At 38.1% G+C, this 12,480-nt stretch overlaps 1 protein-coding gene across 1 annotated transcript; it reads left to right on the top strand.

Annotated features, from left to right (window-relative positions):
• The first annotated feature begins 1,024 nt into the window (after window positions 1-1,024).
• LOC145562398 (protein TPLATE-like) lies at window positions 1,025-11,977 on the top strand. The gene is made up of 7 exons (XM_081622661.1): window positions 1,025-2,493; window positions 3,051-3,647; window positions 4,200-4,558; window positions 6,007-6,310; window positions 6,384-6,506; window positions 7,137-7,589; window positions 11,125-11,977. Exons 1-7 carry the CDS (start codon window positions 1,360-1,362, stop codon window positions 11,671-11,673), a joined length of 3,519 nt encoding a protein of 1,172 aa, XP_081478787.1. The 5' UTR covers window positions 1,025-1,359; the 3' UTR covers window positions 11,674-11,977.
• The last annotated feature ends 503 nt before the right edge of the window (window positions 11,978-12,480 follow it).

Here is a 12,480-nt window from a genome sequence, read left to right as displayed (position 1 = left end):
TTGGAGCATTCGCTCCAACTGATGAATGATTTCGTTTACTGGAAGTATTCTAGGGATGGGTCGTTCACTACGAAGTCAGCGTATACTTTACTTCTCAGAAGCCTAAAATTCTCGAGGATCTTTGGTACTGTTCCTCCTGCTTGGTGGAAACGTTTTTGGGGGTCTGCATCTTCTCCCTAAGTTACAAAGTTTTTGTTGGAACTTTCTTCATAATGCTTGCCCCTTTCTGCGAACTTACAATTACGCGGACACCCGGTGGATGGTACCTGTCTTTCTGTCATGCTCACTTGGAAACAGCTACCCATCTTTTTCGTGATTGTTCCTTCTCTTCTGGCCTCTAGGCCTGTGATTTGTTTCGTTTTCTTCTGATTAGTTATAGGTAAAGCCATTTTTTGTGTGGAATGTCGACTCCATCACGGAGTTCCGCATGTCTAAGAATTGGGAAGGCGTTTCTTTTATTTCTTTCTTTTGGGCTATCTAGCTTGCCCGTAATCAAAATTTTTTTAGACAGGCAGTGGTTTCTCCTAGCATGAATTTTCTTTTTCATGAGGACAGGGTTTTACCGAGCAGAAAAGCCCAAGACTTCATTTTTCTGCCTGTTCTTCTAAGGGTTCCGTGCCTCCTCGGCGAGTTTCTGAGGCTAGGTTCTAACTAAAGGGTGAGTCTTCTGCGGCTTTCGATGCTTGTCTTCTCTTTGATGGTGCTTGGCAAGTTCAGGACTGCAATGCCGGTGCTGGTTGGATTCTCAGGAAGGTTTTGTTCAGATTTGATTCTAGGTGGGTGCTCTTGAGCTTGTCATTCTTCCTCGGCTCTCTAGGTTGAGTTTCAGACCTGTCTCTAGTCCCTTTGGGTAGTTGCTCGCAAGGGTTTTCGTCGTCTCCTTATTTATACAGATTGTGCAATCTTGTTTGATATTTTGTGTGGCCATTGTTCGGATGATCTTTCATGCTGTTGGTTTATAAATGATATTCGACCTACTATCTAACAATTTTCAGCTTGCAAGTTATGTAAGGTTCCTCGTCAGTGGGTTACTCTAAGTCACTGGTTGGCGATTCAAGGTAGGCGGTGAGAATTTTCGTTTTTGGTCCTTTTAGCTTTGTTGTTGTTTTTTTTTATTTTGTTTTACATTTTTCTTGGAATTCACTCTAATTATTATTCCAAATATTTCTTTTTTTTTTTTTGAAAGAAGATTATTCCAAAAATTTCAATAGTACAACCAAACCGTTAAAGGTGTGAATCAATCATTCACTCTCTTTCCTTTCCCCCCTGTCCTTTGCAAGCTTACTAGCACTGCTTCTACATTTCAATGACTCCTCCATAACAACTTCCTCACTCATCCTCATACCATCATCAATAACAATGGACATCCTGTTCGCGCAGATCCAAGCCGATCTCCGGTCTAACGACGCCCTCCGTCAATCAGGCGCCCTCCTCCAAGCCCTCCAACAATCCGCCGCCGGCCGCGACACTTCCATCATCGCCAAAACCTCCGTCGAAGAAATCGTCTCTTCCCCCGCTTCCGCCGTCTGTAAAAAACTCGCATTCGATCTCATCCGCTCAACTCCTCGCCTTACTCCCGACCTCTGGGACTCCGTCATTTCCGGCATCAAATCCGACCTCGACTTCCCTGACCCCGACGTCTCCGCTGCTGCTGTCTCCTTCCTCTCTGCCATCCCTTCGCATCTTCTCGCTTCCCTTATCACTCTCTCGCACCAGCACATCACTGCTTGCTTCGATTCTCCCAGCAGCAATCTCCGCTTCTCGATCACCGAGACTCTTGGGTGTATTCTAGCTAGAGACGATCTTGTTGTTCTTTGCGAGAATAATGTCAATTTGCTCGATCGTGTTTCCAGTTGGTGGAGGAGAATTGGGGTTAATATGTTGGATTCTTCTGATGCTGTTGCTAAGGTCGCGTTTGAATCTGTTGGGAGATTGTTTAAGGAGTTTGAATCCAAGAAGATGAGTCGTTTGGCTGGGGATAAGCTCGTCGATAGCGAGAATTCGGTTGCGATTCGGTCTAATTGGGTGTCTTCAATGGTTGATTTTGTGTGGAAGAGGAGGAATTCGCTTATGTCTAGGGCTTTTGTTCTTCCTGTTGAGAGCTTTCGTGCTACCGTGTTTCCGTTGGTTTACGGGGTTAAAGCTGTGGCTTCCGGGTCTGTCGAGGCGATTCGGAAGCTTTCGTCGAAGGGGGGTGGAGTGGGGGATGGGGCGGCGTTGCTGGTTACTGGGAATGCTGAGAAGTTTGTGGGTGTATCAGATGTGGTTATGCATTTGTCCCCATTTCTCGAGTCTTTGGATCCTGCATTGATCTTTGAAGTGGCGATCAATATGCTTTATTTGGCTGATGTTCCTGGTGGCAAGCCTGAGTGGGCTTCGGGTTCTATTATCGCCATTCTCACGCTATGGGATCGACAGGAGTTTTCGTCTGCTCGGGAGAGTATCGTTCGAGCTGTTGTTACTAATCTTCATCTCCTTGATCTTACTATGCAGGTCCATAGCTGTTTTTTTACTCAAAAATTGTTTATGTAGTCGAGTTGGTTTTGTTTATGTTCACTTATTGAATGTTTTTTTTTATATAGATTATGATTGAGCAAAATTATGTTTTCGGATGAAAAGTTGCTTTAGAGTAGTATTAATTTATTATCAGTAGATTGTTTGTGCATTCTCCCCAAGTCCCCATTCATCAGTTTAGTAAGAATTTGTTGGGAAAGCCGATTATGATGAACAAAATTATGTTTTCGGATGAAAAGGTTGCTATTCTTGTTTGTGGTTAACATCTGTATTAGAGAAGTATCAATTATTATCAGTAGATTGTTTGTTCATTCTCCCCAAGTCTCCATTAATCAGTTTAGTAAAAATATGTTGGGAAAGCCCATTAATTAGAAGCTGTTACTTTCATACTGATTTAAGAAAGGCGACGGACTTTTCTGGATTTCTAGCGTTTTAATAATTACTTTGTATTGATTTATTTGATAAAAGAAAACCTGTGTTGCCCTTTGATTATGCAACCACTGGAAGTGTCTGACTCTGCGGCTTCTCTGCAACAGGTCTCATTGTTTAAGAGGTTGCTTCTTATGGTGAGAAACTTGAGGGCAGAATCAGATCGCATGCACGCTTTAGCATGCATCTGTCGTACAGCTCTTTGTGTTGATCTCTTTGCCAAGGAAAGTGTACGCAGAGGTCAGAAGCCACTAGCTGGAACTGACATTGCTTCTTTATTTGAAGATGTGAGGATTAAAGAAGATCTTAATAGTGTCACTAGTAAAAGCTTGTTCAGGGAAGAATTGGTGGCTTCACTAGTAGAAAGCTGCTTTCAGTTGTCTCTGCCTCTTCCAGAGCAAAAGAATTCAGGAATGGAGAGCCGAGTCATTGGTGCCCTTGCTTATGGTACTGGGTATGGGGCTTTAAATTGGACTGAGCCTGCTTTGGAAGTCGTAGAAGTGTGTAGACCCTGTGTTAAGTGGGACTGTGATGGTAGAACTTATGCAATTGATTGCTATCTCAAGTTACTTGTCAGACTTTGCCATATATATGATACAAGAGGTGGTGTAAAACGAGTGAAAGATGGTGCTTCACAAGATCAGATTCTGAATGAGACTAGGCTGCAAAACCTTCAGCGTGAGCTTGTCAATGATCTGCGTGAGGTTGGTGCACTTGTCTCAAAACTTTTTTTGGCTGTCAAAGATGGTACTATCATAGGCTGCATTTGGCTTGTTTAGTACCTGCTACTGCTTTCATGCCTTTAATTTTTGCTTTAATGTTTTGTTTCCTCTTAACTTGGTGTTGAGTTCATTCTAATGCATGCATTTGCATACAAATCAAAATGGGAGTTGTAGTTTTTGTTCAAGGAGTTCATATTTAGGTCCGACGCACTAGATGGATAAAGATCATATGATGTCCTTTGATGCCATTTTCTGAAAACTATATAGGCTTGTTGCAGCCCATATATGTAATTTCTTATTGTCATACGCAGCTGTATTTGAGACGTGGACACATTTATTAGTTTTCTAGTTATTCGTTTGGCTATAGACCCTACAGTGAGAACTGAGAAGTCTGAGAACCATAAAGATTTGCTTTCTAGCTACAGAATATTTATTTTGTTGTATACCAAAGAGTTATTATGTGTAAGAAAATCATAAAGTTAGTGGACTAGATGTGGTTTACAGAATTACCTCCCTTACTGTTTCATTTTGTAGGTGAATACACCAAGAATATCTGCCCGTCTCATTTGGTCTCTAGCTGAGCACATTGATCTTGAAGGTTTAGATCCCCTTTTGGCTGATGACCCTGATGATCCGCTGAACATTATTGTGACTAATATTCATAAAGTGTTGCTCAATATGGATTCATCTGCAATGATGACAAACAGGCTGCAAGATGTCCAGGCAGTTCTTCTGAGTGCTCAGCGATTGGGGTCTCGAAATTCAAGGGCTGGTCAGTTGCTGAGTAAAGAGCTTGAAGAATTCCGAAATGGCTCGGCAGATTCTGTCAATAAGCATCAATGTCGTTTGATATTGCAGAGGATTAAGTATGCCACCTTGCATCCAGATGACAGGTAAATTTTTCTCTCTATCCTTATAAATACGGCAATATTCTTCCTATTAAGGGCATAATCCCCCCCTCCCCGGTCGTTTCTGTCAAGTTCATTGACCTATTCTCACCTGTGTTGTTTCTCTTTCACTCTCTTTTGAAGTTGAGTCTATAATCTGAACTTTTTGCTGAGTATACTAATTGAAATATGTGCTGTTAGGTTGTTCATAATTGAGAGGTCTTAAATATTTGTTGCGACTAAAGCATAGAGCTTTGTTATTTGTAATTTCAACATTCTCAATTCGTCAAATGCGCTGACCGTGGATCATTGACCTAAATCTTGATTATGTCAAAGACTTTTTTCCCTAAACTGGCTAACTCACATTCCAAATTCTCTATCTTAGTGTTTGTGTTTTAACCTGTAATTGAATTACGTATCTAGGCGTATCAAAACTTACTAGAGCTTATTGTAGCTGTGAACTGAACTTAAGTACCCTCTATTGGAGTTTGGAGTCATTTGAACTTTGTTCCTAAGACTTATTCTAAGGTGACAAGAATGCAGTCTTACTATACTCGAGTAAATTTATAAGGCATCTCTTGAATTATTTGTCATTCATGCCTCCGTACACCATATTCATTAAAACTACATCATAGAGAAATAAATATACTATATAATAGCCTTGGTAGTCTCATCCTTAAACAATTATGAAGAGGACAATTTAGATGAATAAAGTTTTGTCTCTATGTGGTGCTTTAGCTCTTGCACTTATCTGTAGTAGCGCAATTAGTAGGGATCCCTAGTTTTACACTTCCATGAAATTTTTTCTTAATAGAGTTATATGTTAAATGTATTTCACCAAGTCAATGATAAAAACTAGATAAGGCATTAATGAAGAAAAGATTTGATTTTAACATGCTCCAACTTGCAGTTACTGCTGAATAGGATTCTTCAAAAGTAAGATGTTTGCCACTGATTAGAAAAATTAGAATATATGACATGTACAGGATATTTATGGATCACCTACTAGGCTACTACCATGAACTTGAAGTACTATTAACTAGCTGTATCTACATTTGTCTTTCGACTTTTTGCATGTAGTGTAAATGAATCAGAAAATGCAAAGGGCACATTCTCACCTATAACGAAGACATCACTTAATCAAAACCTTTTTTCTCTTCCCAATACATATCACTCTTCTCTATTCCAGGAAAATGCTCTTTCATCTCCGACGGTAATATCTGTTTGCCATTGTTTCAGTACTTGCAGCGTATCTCGCATGCTAAGTGGTCTATCTTTATTTGCAATTTCCTACTCCTGGTCACTGTAGAATAATAATAATTATTATTATTATAATTTTTTTTTTTTTTTTTTTTTTTTTTTGGGGGGGGGGGGGGGGGGGGAATTAAACTGTGTAGAATAAACATTGATAAGTGTAAGCTCAAACATGTTACTTGGTGGTTTTCTTTTCTCAGATGGGCTGGGGTTAGTGAAGCCAAAGGAGACTATCCTTTTAGCCACCACAAGTTGACCGTTCAGTTCTATGAAGTAGCTGCAGCTCAGGACAGAAAACTGGAAGGGTTGGTACATAAAGCAATTTTAGAGCTTTGGAGGCCTGATCCCAGTGAATTGACACTCATGCTGTCAAGTAAAATAGATTCAACTCTACTTAAGATTCCACCAAGAGCATTTACGTTGACTGGCAGTAGTGATCCATGCTATGTTGAAGCTTATCATTTGGCAGATCCCAGTGATGGGAGGATCACATTGCATCTGAAGGTTGATTTTTCCCCCATGAATTTTCCGACTTCCTATGTGGCCTATCAAAAAGCTAAGCAATTGATTCTTTCAGGTTATAAATCTAACTGACATTGAACTTAACCGAGCTGATATTCGAGTTGGCCTGACGGGGGCATTATATTTCATGGATGGTTCACCACAAGCAGTGCGGCAGTTGCGTAACCTTGTTTCACAGGTTCTCTTGCCAAACCTTGTTCAATATGTGACTTCAAAATCATCTAATTATATCCATCTTATCTTATAGGATAAATGTGTTGTGAAGAGACTGTTGTTTCAGTTCTGTTTGACCTAATTGTTAAATGCTGTATTGTCAAGTGCTTTTTAAAAATTGCTGGTTTGTTTTCTTTTTATTTTCTAGGCAAATAACCATTCAAATTTTTTATAATGATTATTTTTGAATTTTAAAAGTATCACAACACTTTTTGCAGTCCCTGTTTTCGATACTGAGCTATTTTTCATTAATTATGAAGGTAATCTATTCTTGAAAGATTGGTTGGGATATAGCAATTAATTCTGGGTAGTACAACAATTTTAAATACCAGATGGAGATGAATTGGTGGATTGAACAATGAATAGCATAGGGAAATAATGGAAGTAGACTGAAAGACATCCATAATGATGCTAGTCCTGGTCATTTTCTGGACAGTGTACTTGCTTTATTTGTTTTCAATTGTGTTGCTAAAAGGGACTGTGCTGCTGGTTATCGTGAATTTGTCTGTTTGTTTGTGTTTTCATACATTTATCTTCTATCTTGTTGCTTGTTTGTGTTTGCATCACCATTTACTTTTACTCTGTCATCATGTAGGATCCTGTACCTTGTAGCATTACTGTAGGAGCTTCTCATTTTGAGAGATGTGCCCTTTGGCTACAAGTACTGTATTATCCGTTCTATGGAACTGGTCCTCTACATTATGAAGGTGATTATGCTGAAGAAGATCCCCAAATTGTACGACAAAAAAAGAGTTCCAAGCCAGAGCTAGGAGAACCTGTTATCTTGAGGTGCCAGCCTTATAAAATTCCATTGACTGAGCTGCTTCTACCTCACAAAATCTCTCCTGTGGAATACTTTCGGTTATGGCCAAGCTTACCAGCTATTGTGGAGTACACGGGCACCTATACTTATGAGGGAAGTGGTTTTATGGCTACTGCTGCTAAGCAATATGACTCTTCACCATTTTTGAGCGGATTGAAGGCTCTGGAATCCAAGCCTTTCCATAAAGTTTGCTCCCACATTATCCGCACAGTTGCTGGATTCCAGGTATGAGAGACATTATGACGTATTATTTTGGTTGTTTGGTCAATAATTCCATATTTCTTCTGCTTACTTTGCCGCTCTCATTTATGGCTATTTGTCCATTTGGCATCAGTTTCTTGTGGATTTGGCTTGTATAGAACTAGATGTTTAGCTTAGGGACAATACATAGGCAGTAGGCTAACTTGAGGTTAAACAAAATCACTTTGCTAACATGAGGTTCTTTATTTTTTAGTTCTAGGAAAAGTGATAATGTTCATTATAAGCCTTAAAGTTTGTGAACATGACACAATGGGTCTATCAACTTGTAACATTGGGTCAACAATTTGTTTTTGCCATAACCCTGGGGCTTAACAAAGATAAGTGCGCACCTCAGTTTTAGGATACAAATTGCCAGTACCTCGTGCTGGATATTATGTTTTACTCGATTAGTGGCAATCATACCATAAATTTTTTGCTTCATATTTTTCGCTAAATTTATCAAATAGCTGTACTTCAGCTTTATTAATTGCAACATATATTTTGGTGGTCAAACTGTTCTTTGACTGTTTGCTTTAACAATGTAATAAAAAAATTTATTATCTTGTGAAATCTCGTTAGCTTTGATTTCATGTGTGTTATAGAAGTAGAAACTTTTTATTATGTTTACTTACACAGAATTAGATATTTTAGTGGCCAGAGTGTGCTTTATAGCTTGTGAAATAGGCATGTTGCAAGTGAATAAGAACCGGAGAAGTATTAAAATTTTTATATTATTTTACCATATTTTTTTTGGTATTATTTCTCGGTGAAAATCTCTTGTAGACTCAAATGCAAATTCAAGCAGAAGGAAAGTATTCATTCTTTTATCCCCTCCCTTCCCCTTCCCTTCACCCTCACCCTCACCCTCACCCTCACCCTCCCTAGGACTGTGTTTAGATTGAAAGAAATAGAGGGAAAGGAAGGGAAGGGAAGGGAAATGGAGGGATGGAATATCTTTCATTTGGATAACAAATGAGGGATGAAGGGAATTGGAGGGGAGAGAAATGGAGGAATTAAATTGTAAGAAAATGATCTCTCCTATAGTGGAGAGATTTGGAAGGAAAACTCTTTTTTTTCCTCCCCCTCTCTCCCCTTCTTTTCCTTCCCTTTTTATTACCCAAACAAACTATAGAGGTTCTCTTTTGTTCTATTGTAAAATAAAGATGTTCTCAAGTTATAATTGTATGTGGAACATATTGGATTTTGAAGTACAAATTACATTATTTTATGCTATAAAAGATCTGTTCACTAAAGTTTCTGAAGCAGAAGGAAAATGATACAATAGCTGACAAATTGGTTACCATGAAATTTAGCCTTTTTTATTAGGAAAATTTTTAAATTACCACCCAAAAATGACACCTATTTCAAAATAACCACTCGTTTAATTTTATTTTTTATTTTACCGCCCTTAAATTAAAAATTACTCAAATTCCCACCTTTTTCAAAATTCCGGTGGTTTTTCCTTCCGTGGGCCCCACCTGAGGGCTATTAACAACTACATATAGCTTTATAGTAGTTTAACCCTTGATTTTTTCCAATAAAATACTTCCCTAAAATCAATTAGGTGTTATACTGCAATTTCTCCCAAAATCCCACATAATTAGCTAGTTTGTATTTGCAATTTCTGGAATAGGGGAAAGAGGAAGGAACATTAATTTCATAACAACCACTAATCAGGAACCCTAATTTCAGAAAAGCCCTAATTCAATCAAAGCAAGAACCCTAATTTCGGAAAACCCACAATTCAATTTTAGCAGGAACCTTAATTTCAAAATACCCCCAATTCATTTGTAGCAGGAACCCTAATTGTGGAAAACCCCAAATTTAATTGTGCAAAGAACCCTAAATAAAAAAAATAAAAAAAAATAAAAAATAAAAAAACCCAATATAAATATGCGAAGAACCCTAAAAAATTGATCTAACCTGATAGCGAATTAAGAGTATGCACTTTGGGGGAGTTTTCTTCAATCCTAATACAACCTTGCAAAATTTGTGAGAATTTGATAGAAATTGTGTATGAGTTTGAAGAGCAGTTTTATATATAAGAAAATCGAGGAAAAAAATAAGAGGGTCAAAATAGCCGTTATTAGTCGTTATGTGGGACCCACTGCCGGAAACTTCACCGGAAATTTGAAAAAGGTGGCAATTTAATTGGTTTTTTAATTTAAGGGGTGGTAATTTAAAATAAATTTTTTTTGGGTGGTAATTTCAAAATAGGTGTATTTTGTGGGTGGTAATTTGCAAAATTTTCTTTTTATTACTGTAAATGCAAATCTGTAAACCCAAGGTTGTGAAAATAACAGTCTGCAGTATCTACTATAATATCAATCAATCAATCAAAGCCTTAATTTCATAAGTATGGTCAACTACATGATCCAAAAGTGATTATTCCGCATAGTCATACACACTTGGAGCTTAATAGAGTTCATCGAATTCGAGTCCCTTCCAAACCCTCACTCATTAAATTTAACCTCACCCTTGGAAATAAGAGTTTGGAATTATGCTCCTCTCATGAAGTAATCTGTCCAAAAACATTTCATTATTATATTTGTATTTGTCTGTTGTAGCTAATAGCTATGTCTGCTGAAATACATATCTTTTGGAGAAGTAAGTCATATTTAATGCAATATGGGAACTTAATAATTCAATTGCATATCATTAAGTTTTTGGAAACTCCTTTATTTATTTATTTATTTAATTATGGGATTATAAATTTATAAGTATGTATTCAATCAATTACCTATATATCGTAATTTACAAGGCTGAGCATGCTCAAATATTAACTACGGAGTAGTTCGATTTAGGTCTTATTTGGTTTAATGAAAGTAATAGGAAGGAAGAGAAAGGAAGGGAGGGGAAAAGAAAGTATGGATTTTCCAATGTTTGGGTAATGAAAGGAAATGAAAGGGAATTTGATTTACCCCTTTTATATTTCTTTTTCTTATTGAATTCCTAGCGGCTTGAATACTCTTCAACCAATTTCAATGGGCTGTAAAACATAAAGTTGAAACAAGGACTTTCTAGAACCAGTAGCTCTTGGAAGTTCCTAAGTTGCCTGTTAGTTTTACAATTTATTACTACCGAAACATTCTTTACTTGAGGTTAGAGCTCTTAGACTTGAAGGGAATGGGAAAGCCTTGTAATATACTTCAAACTGGAGACTGCTTAGCCCTGTGAATCTTGACCACAAGATGAAACCTTGGTTTTTAAACTGCTTTATAGGATGTTAGACCTAAACAATATGGCAGTTGCACCTGTGCAATTTTATTTTACCTCATACCCACCAGTTTGGTGCTCTTGACACTCTTAAATTACAATTAGAGCTTACTTTGTTGTATGCTTGTGCATGTGTGCGTGTTTTGTTTTATTTATTTATTTATTAATCATAGTTTTGGGTTGGGGGTAGGGAGGTGTTCTGTACTCATTTATTTCTTGACCTTCCATATAGTTCCTCTTTTCATTTTCACATTTTTTGATAGTATCAGGGTCCTCCGTGCTTACCATCTGTCTATTGTAACAGCTATGCTTTGCTGCTAAAACATGGCATGGGGGCTTTTTGTGGATGATGATATTTGGTGCTAGTGAAGTGAGCAGAAATGTTGACTTGGGTGATGAAACAACTACCATGATGTGTAAATTTGTAGTACGAGCATCTGATGCCTCGATCACAAAGGAAATTGAATCAGACTTGCAAGGTTGGCTAGATGACCTTACAGAGGGAGGCTGTGAATACATGCCTGAAGATGAGGTTAAAACTGCTGCTGCTGAAAGCCTAAAAGTATCAATGGAGCGAATAGCACTTCTGAAGGCTGCCAAGCCACGCCCCAAAACCGGGCTTGAAAGTGAAGAGGACGAAAGAAGTAGTGGGGAAGAGGTGGAGGATGAGGAGAAGAAGAAAAAGAGAAAGGAAAAGAAAGAAAAGAAAAAAGCCGAGGAGGAAGAAAAAAGTAAAGGACCTTCCACTTTGTCAAAACTAACAGCAGAAGAGGTGGAGCATCTTGCTCTTCAAGCTGCAGTTCTTCAGGAGTGGCATGTATTGTGCAAGGATAGAGACACGAAAGTTTATTAATGTTTCCTGAAAATGTTCAAATACTCTTCTAATTTGGTTAGTCGTATAAATTTAGTTTAGGTTGCAAAGTCTTTTGGCTGTTTTTTATCCTCTCAAATTGTTCACACCGTTGCATGGTGATGTTATATAGGATTTGCATAGTAGTGTTGTAACATAGGTTTCAATTTTTCATTTCCATTTTTTCTGTCATGTATTTTCTGATTTCATTCTTGATTCATTACATATTTTGTACGGCTGGAAGTGTTACTACGAGAACTTTTTTCTATATATATGTCATCATCTATAGGTGTTCATTTTTAACTAATTGCTCCATATCTAGTTTAACTAACTCTACCTTAACTAATTGTTTCGGGATTGCCCTTTCTCCCGACGCCTTTGGGATTCTATTTCTTGGGGCCCTCTTCCCAGGTTTGACACTCCACTTCCTTTTCATGGCTGGTTCTCGGATCTTATTTCAAGTTATGCCACTTTCAGGGATTGGTCTAATTTAGACCGCTTCTTTGGGATTTGTTGGGCCATTTGGTTAACCCGGAATAATGTTAGGTTTCAATCGGCGGTTTACTCTCCCCAATCTGTTTTGGACTTAGCTTCTAACTGGTGCGACAGAAGTAAAAAGGTTCGTGAGTTGACAGTTTATCACGATGGTATTCCCCTTGGGTTCTCTTGCTCTCCTTTGAGTCAGGTTCTTCGAGGTGACCTACAAATTGTTTGTGATATCTTTATGCTATTTGATTGCTATTTGATGGTACCTGGGAGCAGCGGAATCATAATGGTGTACAAGTTGGTGTTTTTGGGACTCCTCTTCGT

Source organism: Chenopodium album, chromosome 10, assembly GCF_948465745.1.
Source record: "Chenopodium album chromosome 10, dcCheAlbu1.1, whole genome shotgun sequence".
Lineage (NCBI taxonomy): Eukaryota > Viridiplantae > Streptophyta > Magnoliopsida > Caryophyllales > Amaranthaceae > Chenopodium > Chenopodium album.
The sequence above is the reverse complement of the archived record's forward strand: the minus strand, read 5'-3'. Positions and strand labels throughout refer to the sequence as shown.